Below are 15,242 nucleotides of genomic sequence, written 5' to 3'. Positions count from 1 at the left end.
GTGCCTAACTGGTTTTCTTGGTTTCAGTGGAGATGGCTGGTAATTATAGATCTGCTTTGGTTATATAACTGTATTCCTATTAGGTTAATGTGTGTGTGCAATTTAATTAGTAGTTTAAAACCTATACATGCTTAAGTTACTCTACAAGAAGATATGTCAAAGAAATAATCTTCCCATGTTTTCTTCGCCTGCTACTTCTATAGCTTTTCTTCTTCCTTCCTAATTACAACCTTTAAATAGAATTGGTGCCTCATATCGAATTTACCGAGTATCCTAATTCCTCCAAGTGGTAAAGATACCTCAAGACAAATGCTGGGCATAGAAGCCACAGGGCATAAATCTGCAAAGTAAAAAGCTAACCTTTTCAAACAATATTGCTTCTCTCTCACTTACCAACTTTACATTTCCCTGTATGGCCCCGGAAGATGACTGGTTAGCCAGAGACGGGTAAGATTCCTCAAGGGAGGAACAACCTAAGACAGGCACAGTCGCAGGGGGGCCATCAGGTGAGAAATTGGGGATCAACAGAGGTGAGGCTTAGAACCTCACCCCCACCTTCTGAGAGAAATCTTCTGCATACGTGGATGTTTTATTGCCGTTGTCTAGCTTGGATTAACACATAGTCTACAGGCACACACCTGATCATCTACATTTGCTCTCTTACAACACTAAACTATGTTTTCTACCTTTATCTTGCATCTACCTACCACTTCAGCATTTTATTTAAAAAAATAATAATAATAAAGGGAGAAATGTGGTATCCACATATAAATCAAGTATAAAAATCAAATGAATATTCATATTTGAACTGATTATTTATAGTTCATAATGTGTGATCAAAACTGAAAGTTTCTGTGATGGCTGCCCTTGTACTGTTCACCATGTAAGAACATATTCACTATGTAAGAATTTGTTCACCATATAAGAACTTGTTCGTTATGCTTCAGAAGATTGGAGACTGATGAAAATTAGGCTTGGGGTGAATTAATGATTGTACATTGAGCATTGACTCCCCTAAACAGAATTTTATTGTTGTTAACAACCATTTGATCAATAAATATGAAAGATGCCCTCTCAAAAAAAAAAAAAAAAAGATTCACTGCTCTCCCTCTCTGTCTCTCTCACTCTGCTGCTCTCTCTCTCTCTGTGTCTCTGTCTCTCTCTCTCAATGCCCTCTCTTTGTCTCTGTCTCTCTTTTCTGCTGCTCTCTCTGCTGCTCCCTCTCTCTCCCACCCCCACCCCCCTCTGGGGCAGCCACTCTCTCCTTCAGATAATAAAGTCTCTTGCATGGGAAAAAAAAAAAAATGAGGACATTTTGTGAAAGTCCCACATATACTAAAATATAACTCCTCCAATGTGGGAAAACACCAATGGCCCAAATAAAAAGTACTGTTTTACATGTAACTTTTCCTAATCTTCCTTAGAGTTTGTAAATAAATAGCACCCTAACTGGGTCCTCTTTTACAAAAAAAAAAACATTCATAAAGAGTTTTGAGTCTTTAAAGGAGCCATTTAATAAACTGAAAAATAGTAACAGCTCTTATTTGTTGAGTGCTTGTGACATGCCAAGTTCTGTGTCAAGAGCTTTGCAAACATTATCTCGTTGATTCAGACCCTTTTTGAGGTAGATATCACTACTATCTACACTTTGTGGACAGGGGACAGTGCTGTAGAGGTTAAAGATGTGGTGAACCCACATCAGCACATGGTGGAGCTGTATTCCATTTGCTGTCTGGCAGCTGCATGGACTGCTTTTGACACACTGCTCCTGAACAGTACCTTGCAAAAGGGAGCACTTGTGTGTTCTGCATTTAGGCTTTTTGTAAGGCATATTTGAAAGTCAAGGGTATATAATGCAGTGATTCATGGTAATGATCAGCTTTATAAGTACAACATCTGACTTCACTCTTCATCCAGTCTCAAGTGGACAACTTGTTGATTACTAAACAGATTAAAAAAAAAAAAAAGTGTGCCCTTACTGCCACGAGTGCATTACGGTGAATTCCCTCCCAGGGGCACCAATATCCTTTCCTGAAATATGACCTCTTTCTGGAAACTTCTAGATGCACCATAGTTTTATAACCCTGAATCTTAGGACCAGAATCTCAGCCCCATTTTCCACAGAAGGACTCCTTAGCCCACATGTAAATTAACATCTGAAAAGAAATATTAAGATGCCTCACAACTCCCCTTATTGTCAACATATGGAGTCCAGGCCTGCCAGGATGCAAACTGAAAAGGGCTGGAGGAGGAGAACTAGGAGAGGAAATGGTTATCTATACTTCCCATCCTTCCTGCCCAACCCCAGCTCCTGCTCAGCCAAAATACCTGTTCACAGAAATTAGAAATATTAACAGCCAGAATCTGTGCAGTCAGGGACATACCTGAGCTACATTATTACAGTAACAGAATGGGTACTGTGGATTAATTGGCATGTAGCAGGCAAATGAGAAGGAAAACCCAAGGGTAACTCTAAGAATTTAAGGCCATTGATGAGGAAAACAGGGATTCCACTACAGTTGCAGAGAAGGGAGGAAAGAAATTATTTTAGGTATAAGTAAAATGTTCAGTTTAAAATCTCATATCTGCATCTCATTCCAAAAACTTCTGGTTTAATTGGTTTAGGATATATCCTGAGCACCAGAATTTTTAAAGCCCTCAGGACAATTCTAATCTTCAGCCAAGGTTGAGAATCACTCACCTAGAAGAGCTTCCATTTGGAAATTCAGACCTGGCCTTTTCAAGAGAGGTGGGACCTTGGACACCCAGGGAGTGAGCCATCCAGGTGGGATGAGACGGCTATAGAGAGAAAGAGGAGAGAAGTGGGAAGTGTGTGCTGGGGAAAAGCCTCATCTGAGGGACAGGAAGGAAAAGGGGTCAGCAAAGCTGCAAAGACTGGTCGGATAGTAGAAAGCCAGGCATGTCCCAGAACCCTATGGTCCCTGAAGTGGGGACGAAGTTCTGAGCCAGAGGGGGTTTTCCAGGGAGGGGTGGGCAGCAGTTTAAATGCCATGAAGAGGTTGCCATCCCAACAGCTCTGGTTATTGCTGATTTTTCCAACATCTTGGCAAACTATTTACCTAAGACTTCACCTTCACAATTTCTCTTCAGTCTATTTATTTATTTATTTACTTTCTTATTCACTGCTTTACCTAAAATTTATTTGTAAGTAAATCATAATAGGAATTTTTTAAAGGATAGTAGAGATTCACAACTTAATATTAAAAAGCGGATTTAATTTCTGTAGCTTGTTAAAGCCAGAGGATGTTTTTAATAAGTCATCATTCATACTTGATTAGTAGGAAGCCTGAGAAGGCAGGTGAACTGGGTGTGACTAGGGGGTGGGTTTCAAAGGCAGCGAAAGCTAATATCCCACCTAAGGAATCACCAGGTCCCATCCCCTCTCAGGGACATTTTCCTTATAGGAAGTCTCCTGCTAACTTCTTGGATTCCTTTGCAGAATATAAACACAGGTTGTGCTTGCCTCCTGGTATCAGATGCTACCGTCACCCTCTCACATGTCTATGTACGAAGGTGGTATGAAAATACGGGGCCAGAGGATCCTTTTATTCTATTTATTCTGCTGGTGTAGAAAGTTATGTCATGAGAGTTAACACTTTAAGAGGTATATGCCTAAAGTGCACAAAAGCCCTGGTTATCTTCTAATCTCTAACTCACAGACTTCCACTATTTATTTCCCTACTGATAAGATGCAAAAAATAAAAATTTCATGATAATCATTGGATACTACAAGATTTAGGATGAAGAGATGATAAGAAATGAATTCTTGTTTACCAGTTTGTGCCTGGCCAGCCTGACTCACGTAGATTCACATAGTAGGCAGTTCCAGAGAACACAGTTTTGTGCTGTGAACTGACAGTCAGAATTACTGGCCTCTTCAAAGTGTTAATAATGTGGGCATTAGATTGACTACAGTTTGGAAGGCCACTGGGTACATTTTTCGGTTTTCAGAGGCTGCCAAGTTCTTGGTGGGCCAGGAAGCAGATTGTTACCTACAGCGGCTGCAGAGAATAGCAGTGAAAGACAACTGCAGGGGCTGCATTCACTCATGAAAATAAGGAACTTGCTATGTTCCCACCATGTGCAAAATGGAAGTGCATGATAGATACCATCCCTCTCCCATTCCAGGATAGTGAGAACGATTGTCAGATGAGCAACAAGAGTAAGTGAATGGTAAGGGCAGCATACGGCCTGAGAACCTAACCAAACGGTTACAGGACATCAAGGAGGTCTCTTCTAGAGAAACTGACTCTTAAGCTGAGACTTGAAGATGAGTACAATTCAGCCAGGAACAGAGCAGGGATAAGTGTGGCCCAGGAAACAAACAGGTCATGGGTGTTCCTAGCAGAGACACATCATGGGTGAAGGCCCAGAAACTCCAAGCCTGCTTCATTCAAGGAGCAGCAAAGGGTCCACATGGATGGACTGCAGACTTGAGGGGGCTGGGCTGTGGGGGACAGTGCAAGGTGGGGTGAAGGAGCTGGGGTATTTCCTAAAGCATTAGGGATCACTGGAGGCAGGGAGGGAGCCCATGGACAGATTTCAGTTTTAGAAAGACGGACGGGGTCCTCTGGTGTGGAAAGCTGATTGCAGGGAGCAAAAGCCCAGACAAGGCGAAGGAGCCTGGACTGAGCTCAGGAAATGAGCGCAAGGACCTGGGAAGCATTACCTAGGACTTCCCGGGCGCTGGGCTCTGACGTGGGGGTCAGGGACGCGCTGCCGCTGACTGGGGCGGAGGACACCGACAGATTCAGTCATGGGCCTGCTGCGTCTTTCCTTCCTTTTCTCTCTCTCTTTAACATATACCTACGAAGCCATAAGGAAGTGACGCCAACTGGGTCTGACCATCTCCTCGCTCAGGCCTGGTGACTGCCCTCCATACCATACACGCAACCTTGCCTGAGACTCTATTTGTATTTTCATTTCTTTTCTCACTGTCAGCACACCTCTGCCTTTCTTTGTACTTTCTCTGGGAAAGTACAGATTCATTCGCTTACTCAGGAACTTCCCTTTATGAAGCCTTGCACTGAAACAAAAGTGAAGCCAATAAATGGAAATTTTCCAAGCCTCTGGGGGAATGTCCTTATTTGTGGACTATCTTACATAATGTGCATGGGAACTGGGAAGCCCTGATTTCAAGGATGTCAGTAAACAAAGTGAACTAAATGCAGCAGCTCATCTGGCGTGTGTTCGGAGAGCTCTTTGTTGACTCCAGACTCCTAGGCTGAGCTGCTTGGGGGCATCTACTCTCTGTGCCTTACACCCTCTCTGGCCTGTCACCAGGAGCAGCCAGGCAGGAAAGCAGTGCCGTGTGTATCCTTCTAATGACCCATCCAGCATCTCAAAGAACCAAGTATTGGTAACAGTGATAATGCAGGGCAGTAAAATTTGCCACCCCAAATGTGTCTCTTTGGCATGTGGATTACTTTAAGCTGATTATTTTCAAGACACAGAAGGCTGAGACCTTAATAAACTTTGACCTTCCCCCTAAGTTCCTAAAAGGAACTTAAATACAGGCCCTGCTCCAGGAAGGGAGCTATCTCCATAGATAACTATACTGTAATATGAACTAGGGGTGGTAGATGGGAAGGAACCTAGTAGTCTGTGGGTGGGAATTCCTCTCACTGTTCTGTGGTGTCTCTGTGGCCTAGCAAGCATTTGTTTACTAAACATTTATTCCTTCTCCTCTTCCTGTGAATGGTCTTCCTTTCCTTTGAAGGGCTAGACCCCTACCCACTTCTCCTTAGCTCTTGAGAGCATCTAAGTCTCAACTGCCTGACTGCCCTTGGGTCTCAGATTCTTCGGGAGCCCCTTTACGTGTATAACTAAATGTGATTTTCTCCTGTCTGCCTCATGTCAATTTAAGTCTTAGACCTGCCTAAAGATCCTTGAAGGGTAGAGGAAAATTCCTCCTCAAGAAAAATTTTTATTATTTTTTTTCAGTCTAGTAAAGTTTTGGTTACATGAGAAGAGCATCTAGACAAGTCTGAGACAGCGGATTGACACTAGGGGCCAGTAGGGCGGCCAATGGCCAAACCTACATTTGTCTGAGCCTCAGAGTGATGCCGCTTTAAAATATTTCTTTATTTTGGCAAAAAAAAACATAACAAAAGTTACCATTTCAACCATTTTTAATTGTACAATTCTATGGCATCAGGTACATTCACACTGCTGAAACTCTGTCCCCATCAAGCATGAAGTCCCTATTCCCCCCGTCCCAGGGCTCTGACAGCCACAATTCTACTTTGTGTCTCTACGATTCTATGGCCCTAGGGACCTCATCTAAACGGAATCATATGACATCTGTCCTTTTGTGACTGGCTAATTTCACTTAACATAATATCCCCAATGTTTATTCATGTTGGAGCCATGTGTCAGAATGTTCTTTTTGAAGCTGAATAATATTCCATTCTGTGTGTATACCACATTTTACTCATCTGTTCATCCATAGACAGACACTGGAGTTGCTTCCATGTTTGAGCTATTATGAATAATGCTGCTATGAATATAGGTATATCTTTTTAAGTCCTTACTTTTGATGCTTTTGTGTATATGCCTAGAAGTGCAATTGCTGGATCATATCATAATTCTATGTTTAATTTTTTGAGCAACTGACACACTGTTTTTCATAGAAATTGTATTATTTTACATACCCATCAATAGTACCCAGGAGTTCCAATTGCTCCCCATCTTCTCCAACACTTGACATTTTCTGTTTTTCATTTTATTAGGAGCCATCCTAATAGGTGTGAGGTGGTATCTTATTGTAGTTCTGATTTGCATTTCCGTAATAATTAGAGATGTTTAATATCTCTTCAAGTTTTTGTTGTCCATTTATATGTCTTCTTTGGAGAAATAGCAGTTCAAGTTCTTTGTTCATTTTTAATTGGGTTGCTTGCCTTTTTGACTTGCAGTATTTACGTATTCTAGGCATAAATCCCTTATCAGATATATGATTTGCTAATGTTCTTCCCATACCCCCAGGTTGCCCCTCACTCCACTGATTGTGTCCTTTGATGTACAGTGATGGCCCCTTACATTTCACACCACAGACGCCTCCCTTGCCTCACCCCTAGGCCTGGCCCTGATTTTGCACAAGCATTAGCTTGAACTTAATGTCTTTGAAGCAACCAAGATCACACTTGGGTTTCTGAAGGCTTTTAATTAAACACAGAATTTCATTCTTCCATCTGAATTCTCTTTATAACCTGGGGTATCAAATTTGAATGCTGCTTCTGAAGCATAACCTAGTCTATCCTAACTGTTACAAGAGACGAGGAGCCTCTGAGAAAGGTTGCTGAGAAAACTCCCACTGCGCCATCCCTCTGAAGAGAGACGCTTCTTAACTCTTACTCGTAAATAAGCAAAAATGAACTTAAGTCATTACAATATTCCAAGCACTGTTCTATTTTGCATCACCCTTAATCCTGACAACAGCTTTAGAAGATGTATGCTATTTGCACCCCCACGTTACACATGAGGGCAGGGGACAGAAACGTAGAATAAATTTCTGAAGGTAACATGGTGAACAGGTGACAGAACTAGGATTTGAATCACAAATGCCTGGTTCCAGGTTTTGTCCTGTCAACCAGTTATAAACTGTAGCTGATTGGTCATCTTCCCCTTATTTAATGTTAAAAGTTATTTCAGATTTTGGCATCTTTCAGAGTAGTTGGTTTCCCACAAACTGCATTTTTAGGCCTCACTTAGACACCACAGCTCTCTCCTGGCACGCCTTCTCCTCCCCCCAGCTTACAGAAGGGGCTTGTACTCCATCCTCCCACGAGCTAGATCTGAGCTTCCTGTCAACCAGGCCGTTCCTCCTTCCCACCCTAGCCATGCAGCATCTGGGAGCTGAAATCAGGCCGAAAGGCAAACCCCAGGGGTACTGTATTGGAGCATTAATGCTTGATATCTGCCCCTCTTACCACAAGGGACTTGGGAGAGCTGATGAAAAGCCACACCTGACTCTTAGGTACAGAAAAGCAAACCCCACCTCTCGGGGGTAGGAGTAATTCATGTTTGCACACACTGTCTTTGGCTGAAGTTGTGTTGAATTTCTCCCATATTCTTTCACCAACATTGAATTTTAATGGATTAGGTAAAACAGCGAAGCCCAGCCCATGGAATAGGATGTCTCATTGAATCAAGTCCATTCATCCAGGCAAGACTCCCTCCTGTGTGTGGAATACCTCAGCTGTCCACAGGCATCCCCCATTGCTCCTTTTCATCTGCTTGGGCTCCAGGACCCCACTGATCTTAAGGATAACACGGCCTCCCCCACGATCCCCAGCTGTCCTAATCACTGTGGCTTGTCATTTTCCACAGGGTCCTATGGATCTACTCTGAGACGGGTACCTGGGCGTATCCCGTGTTTGCCAAACTCAGCCCGGCGGGTCTCGCAGTCTTCTTCTCCCTCATCTACCCCGTCGCTGCTGGCAGCTACCTACTTGGAGAGAAGCTCAACCACTGGAAATGGGGTCAGTTCATTTCCCTTTTACCTACAGAGCCATGTCTTCCTTTCCTTCTCTCCACTCCTCCTGGTAACGGGAGGAATGGCTCTCAAGCAGGTCAGTGATGCTTAATGTCTCTGTCCGAGGGACTCAAGCAGTTGCTACCAAAGTAGGCAGAGGGAACGTCTGGGGGAAGTTTGCACTTTTTCAAAGGACTGCATCAAATTATCTCCCCTCCTCCTCCAAACAGCACCTCATTTAACTTTAAGGCTGAATATAATCTCTTTAGAGAGCTCAGGACACAGAAAGCAAAGTGTCGCCTTCCCCAGCATGAAAAACGTGGACTCAGGGCCCCCCTCTTTTCACTGATACATTGAAGGACACCAGCCGTAACTGCCCAGGTTTCCTTTGAAGGATGTGGGTCTAGATGACCTCTTATGCCCTCCCCATCAGTGCCCTCCCCAGCTGTACCTCCCTGGCAGTGCCCTCCCCGGCTGTGCCCTCCCCAGCTGTGCCCTCCCCAGCAGGGCCTTCCTCATCAGTGCCTTCCCCGGCAGTGCCAACGCTGGCAGTGCCCTCCCTGGCAGTGCCCTCCCCAGCAGTGCCCTCCCCATCACTGCCCTCCCCAGCAGCACCTTCCCCAGCAGTGCCTTCCTTCCCCGGCAGTGCCCTCCCCGGCTGTGCCCTCCCTAGCAGTGCCCTCCCCAGCAGTGCCCTCCCCATCACTGCCCTCCCCAGCAGCACCTTACCCAGCAGTGCCTTCCTTCCCCGGCACTGCCCTCCCCGGCTGTGCCCTCCCTAGCAGTGCCCTCCCCAGCAGTGCCCTCCCCATCACTGCCCTCCCCAGCAGCACCTTACCCAGCAGTGCCTTCCTTCCCCGGCACTGCCCTCCCCAGCAGTGCCCTCCCCGACGAGTTCCCACCTTCTCCTCTTAGGTTCCTTCCCAACCTTTAGTAAAACATTTACTGGAGAAAATCACATCCTATACTTGAGATTAGAGCTCCCATTTGGACAGGGTGTTGGAAAATGCAAATATGTCAGTAAAGTAAGCTTTCTAATTATAGGTGGGTGGAAGCATGTTGAGCCTTTATAAGAAAAAATTATCTTAACTTTGATCATTTTAAAATGAAGGACTGTATTCTCTTCCTTGCTGTCCCCACCCTCCCCAGCCTCAAAATATTATGGTGTTGGAAAAGGAACCACCAAAAAATCAGGTTTGCCCCCAAAATCAAAACACCCATGATTTTTATCCTACCTCAGAAGTACAGGAGCTCCACCCTGATTTTGTAAATAAGAAAAAGCAAGAGCCACCTTCAGCCCCCACATCACACGCCCACATGCCATTCTGTTCTGTCAAAATAGAAATGGCCGAAGTGGCATCTTCTGCCCAGTCTATGAACTGGTGTGAAAACATGAGCCTGTGTATAAGAAAAAAACCAACAGTGTATATTTCTGAGAAGGGATTGAGATCCTGCAGAAATAATTGTGCAATGTGGCGTTTTTGCATGTTTTCTACTTTTGAACAATTTAACTGGGTGAGAAAGTCTCAAAGGCAATAGCCTCCTTGATAGCAAACACTTAAAAAATGGAATACTAAAAATTACTCCCCAAATCAGGACTCCAAATCACAGGAAATTATCCAGGAAAAATAATGTGTTGACATTTCAGATGTGTTGATATTTAATTCAAACTAGTTTTGGCCCCTTGAAGTTCCCTTGAAGATTTTTGATGCCTTCCCCAAATCTATATGTAAAAACAAAAAAAAAAAAAACAAGAAAGGAAGAAAAGGAGCAAACTAATCCACTTGAAATTTGGCAGAGGTGGCACACGCAGAGAAAAGCTTAAATACTCAGAGATTAGAGAACAATAATGTTTTAAGTCAACTGTATCAAGTTCAAAACTGAATAATGTCTACATTGTTACTCTGCGGTGACTTTTCAACATCCATTGAAAAATAGAAAAAATTTTACCTACATTTAATATTATTGAGATTACTATTTTCAACACAAAGCTGCCTAACCAGCTTCATTAGTTAAGCACTATATGCAGTTTTTCTCTATGATTAGGTCCCAATGAGGAAATCGGCTGGCGTCCACATGTGGGGCCTCATTTCCATCGTACATACGTAAATGTTCATGTGAGTTCTGAGAGGCCACTCTCAGTGGCTACATGTCTCTCTCCTCTGTCTAGAGTTTTAACTCCCTAAGAAGACAATGGGGAAAAGGACCCATACAGCATCAGAATAGGATCATGAATGTGTTCAGTTCTGAACAGGTCTTAATCCTAAATGGTCTAATAACATTAAAAAAGAAGTTAGATCACTTAAAATTCCAATGACAGTGTACACTTTCAGACTGCCTAAAACTAAGCTGAGCTAGTGAACACGCTCTCCCGTGTCCTACTTCACTTAAAACACTAAGCCCACCCTGATTTACAGATGAAAACGCAATCCCTGGAATGACACACGGGTCTCGGTGCCCCAGGCCTGCCCTGGCGTTTGCTGTCCTTCTGAAGGTGCGCCCCGCGGCAGACTGCTCGTTTTCCCTACACGTTGGTGTTGCTCTGTCATGGCCTCTGGCTCTCACACCCCGTCCTTGGCTGTCTCACACCCACTCATCCATTTCAACACACTTCTCCCAGGAAGCCTTCCCGGGTCTGCCCAGAGATTTGGTTTTCCATTACACCCTGAGTTTGGTGAGGGTTATGAGTGTGTCATATGCACCTTTGAATTCCCGATTTCCATGAGCTTACCCAAGGATCAATCAAGGCAGAGAGGATATCCAAGGGCTCCTCGCTCTAGGCATTAAACACAACTTGGTATAAAATGGTTCTGGAGATAATCAGCTAAGGTTGGAGGTTGAAGTATTAGACGGGGAGTTCAAGGTGCACTGGAGGGCGATGCTATGGTATACTAGTTGGAGAGTTTTTGAAAACGAGACACATTTTAGGGCAGGCCAAGTGGAACAGGGAGATGGACATTGGAAGAGGAATCAAGGAAACTAAGGGATGTTCCTCACCTGGCCACAAAACAACCTTGTAATTCCTGTCAATACACTTCAACGCTTTAGTGATTCCATAACCTCTAAACAGGGTGGCCACATACATCCATTTGCCTAGGACAGTCCTGGTTAGTGCCTGCTATGCCAGTGTGCAGACAGTTCAGCCTCCTTAAGACTTGAACAATCAATTGAGTGGTCCCACTATCTGTGAGCACCTCTCCAAACCTTCTGTTCTGGAACTGTGGAAGCGTGCAAGTAGCCATCCATCCGTCCAAATCCAGGCTCGCCCTAGCCTCCCACCTCCTGCTGCAGCCGGAGCTTCCTTGGATGAGAGCAGAAATGCAAAGGAGGGCTCTGGTGATGCAGAGGAAGGCAGCGCTCAGGAGGAAAGGTCTGTGCCGCACTGCCGGGCTTCCTACCTCGGTCCTACCAGACCTGTGACACCAGGCAGGACACAGTGTCTTTGTGGTCCAGTTTCTCCTACACAACATGGAAACAATACTGTCCTCCTCCCAGGATCCTAAATCACTTGCAAAGTATTCAGTGCCTGGAATGGGACATGGCACATGGGTTAGTTATTCTTGCTGTTAATTTCATACTCCCCAGGCAAAACCCAGTAACCTCCTTTTCCATGTGGGCTTTCCAATCCCTCTGTTCGATTTGATGCCTTAGTTTCTACTTTCCCCAGCTGAAGGCAATTAAAATTAGCAACCACCTAATCACATGTAAATGGACAGAGATGGTGTGGTCCCTCAACAATATATAGAGGGAAATAGGATGTCAGGCTAATGGAGGCTAGAATTAATTGGAATCTCTGCTTCTGAAATCCTGAGACATGGTGTGACCTGTTGGGGAGTCACCAGCCAAGTACCGAATGCTTGACAAATATCAGCCAAGACCCACCTGTTAAGCAGGTATTTCTCTAGGAACTAGTTCTCAACCTTGAATGGAGAGTTTAAAAAATTATAATTCCCACGCTCACCCAGACCAATTAAATACATACCTCAGGGGATAGGTACATGGAATGGGAATTTTTTAAAGCTCAACAGGTATTTCAGTTTACAGTCAGGGTCAAGTGCCACTGTTACAGAGTAGCGCTTCTCAAACTGACATGTGCCTCCAAATCTTGTTAAAATGAGGATCTTGTTAAATTGCAGATTGTCACTCAGTAGATTTGGGGGACAGCTTGGGATTCTGCCTTTCTAGTGTGTGCCCCAGGAACAGTGAGGCTGCTGGTGTGGGCACAAGGCCTTATAAGCTGCAGGACCCTGGGCTCCAGCAGGTTTGACAGTTACGCCTGCAGGCGTCCTTGTCCAGCATGGCGCTCTCCCTAGGTGGCTGCTGGCTGAGAAGGGTGTCAGTAGTGATGGCCACAGCTGCTGAATGTCTTCTGCTTTCTACCTCCTTGTGTGCCCTGTCAACGGGTGAACATGAAGAAGAGAGAGGAGGTCAGGAATAGGAAGTGAAACCAGTAATCAAATCTAAAATGGAGAGTATGTGACGTTCTCCAGGAGTGCGGAGATGCAGCGAGCTGGCCTATGTACCAGGAAGACAAATGCTGGCAGCCTCAGGAAGGCCTGCTGGTTTAAGAAGATGGTGTGGCTCACGAAGCTCTCAGGAGGTTCCAGAGCACCACCCTGTCTGACTTCCTGTCACTGTCTTACCCCGTGCCCTCTGTGGGCTTTTAAGTGTCATGGGACAGAGGGCTGATGAACACGGAGTCAGCCATTGGAACCAGACACCCACTGGGAGATTCCAATTCTACTTTTTGGGCACACTTAGGTGGGACAGTGACTTCAAAAAGTGGTCGAAGCAGGCAAGGGGAAGCAGCCTGTGGCAGATCATGGTAAGCGTGGCCACCATGTCTGAATCTGCAGGGATGCCCCAGACAGAAGGCTCCCACCCTGAGTGGGAGAGGGAGCCGTCAGAGACCTAGGAGAGGCTCCCTTATCTGTCATTTAAGTCCTCAGTTTTCTTTTCTTTTCTTTTTCCTTTTCTTGATAACACACAAGGATTCACACATTAGGACACAATGGACACAAGTCCATCAGGAAGAGAAACCCAGCCCACGAGATATATCAGGCAAAGAAAGGGCTAAGCGCCTCCAAGCCAAAGTGGCAGGACGTCCTGTATGTAGGTGTGGCTGGAGAGGCAGTCAGCTTGCCCATGTCCCACGACCCCCCTCCTCACGTTCCCGAGGGACACATGCTGGGAGTCTGGCTGTCCTTTGTCAGATTCCAAGACCGTAAGTCCTTTTCTTCTAAGGAGAGTTCATAAGCTAAAAGTTCCAGTCTAACCAAGAGACCTGGTGTCTGTGCCTTGGAAAGAATGACATTGAAACCTTCCTTTAATACTGTTTTCTGTAGACCAGATTTTTTTAAAAGGTGATTTTATTGTTGAAAGCTGCGTAGCAGTCATCTAACCTCCCTCTTGGGTTTTGTCCATGAAAACATTTATTATGTTCCTTCTGTCTTGCTTATTGACGCTGATCATTTCTGAATGAAAGAATCTTGAGATGACCCCCCATGTATGACTGAAGCAGGTCCACTGGGGCAGCACTTAGTCCTCAACAAACCACGTCTCCGTGCTTGGCCTGACCGCCTCTCCCTCAGCCCGCATAGCGCACACTCTGCATCACTGCCTCTCCCTCTTTCTAGGTCTCTCTGCCCTCAGGGTTTCTCCACCAGAACCTCAGCTCCATCTCCTTCCTGCGGCTTCTACACTGAGACTCACACTTATCAGGGCTTAAGCCTCATTCTTCTCACACCTGCTACCCCCCAGCCATCTGCCTTCTCACCTTTTTCCAAGCCAATCTGCTGAAACCAGGCAAATGTTCTTCATATTTGCATTTCGGAGTCTAGCAGGAGCTTCTGTCATCGTAGATACATAGGTGTAAATCTTTGTTAATAGTGGGTTTTACTCATGCTGTGCTCTGACTATTGGAATAGTAAGGTATATAATTACCTATGGTATCCATAGTGATGTTGATTCAAAGATTGGTTCCTTTACCATGCCTGCAGACAACATTTGGATCTTTCACAAGATGAACATTTGATGTTCAGCCTAAAATATCTCCTTGGTACAATCTAGCAGACAAGGAAAGGACAGAAATGAGTCGGGGTGGACCTAACTTCCTAAGTGCCAACTAGAAGACATTCCACTGGGCAAAACTCCCTTGAATGGAGAAAAGAGTGATAACAAATAACCCCTTTTCCCAATCAGAGTTTGAAATCCTTTTTGTGAATTTTGTTTGGGTAAGATAATTTGATCTATTAGTGAGTCAACAGCCCCCTTATCTCCAGCCATGCCCTATGGGAGCATGGTCAGAGATAAATTCTGAAGACTCAGAGAACCTAGAGAGTGTTCAGCTCTGTGAGAGCTCAGGACATAGGACGGACCAGCACCTGCTAGACACAAAAAGACAAATATGATTTCTGTGCTGCTCATACCAGGTAAGTACCTACAGAATGAAATGACCGTTGGTGCTCCACACAGACCAACCTACAGACAGCGCCTTCTCTAAAGCATTGCTAGGCAGGTGGGAATTTCTTAGTGCTCCATCCGGCTGCTTGATTTTGGTTGTGGGGAGATGGATCCGGCAGAAGAAGCCACCTGCTGTCCTCCCCCAAATGATCTTCCTGCCACTCCTCTGCTCCTAGGCTGCTTCTCTCTCAGCCTTCATGTTCTGCTGTGCTCCTGAAATGGAGGGGTCTCTAGTCCTCAGCACCTGGGGTTGATGGAGGGAGGTTATGACTACAGTCAGACTCGA

At 45.0% G+C, this 15,242-nt stretch overlaps 1 protein-coding gene across 1 annotated transcript in view; it reads left to right on the top strand.

Moving 5' to 3' along the window:
- The window catches only part of ADTRP (androgen-dependent TFPI-regulating protein), a 58,302-nt gene that overhangs the window by 40,888 nt on the left and 2,172 nt on the right, over nt 1-15,242 (top strand). Inside the window, exon 5 of the mRNA XM_057493968.1 lies at nt 8,350-8,501. Coding sequence (XP_057349951.1) covers nt 8,350-8,501 — 152 coding nt within the window. The remainder of the gene's footprint in view (nt 1-8,349; nt 8,502-15,242) is intronic.

This window comes from Manis pentadactyla, chromosome 16 (genome assembly GCF_030020395.1).
Source record: "Manis pentadactyla isolate mManPen7 chromosome 16, mManPen7.hap1, whole genome shotgun sequence".
In the NCBI taxonomy this organism is placed as follows: domain Eukaryota; kingdom Metazoa; phylum Chordata; class Mammalia; order Pholidota; family Manidae; genus Manis; species Manis pentadactyla.
This window is presented reverse-complemented; position numbering and strand designations above follow the sequence as displayed.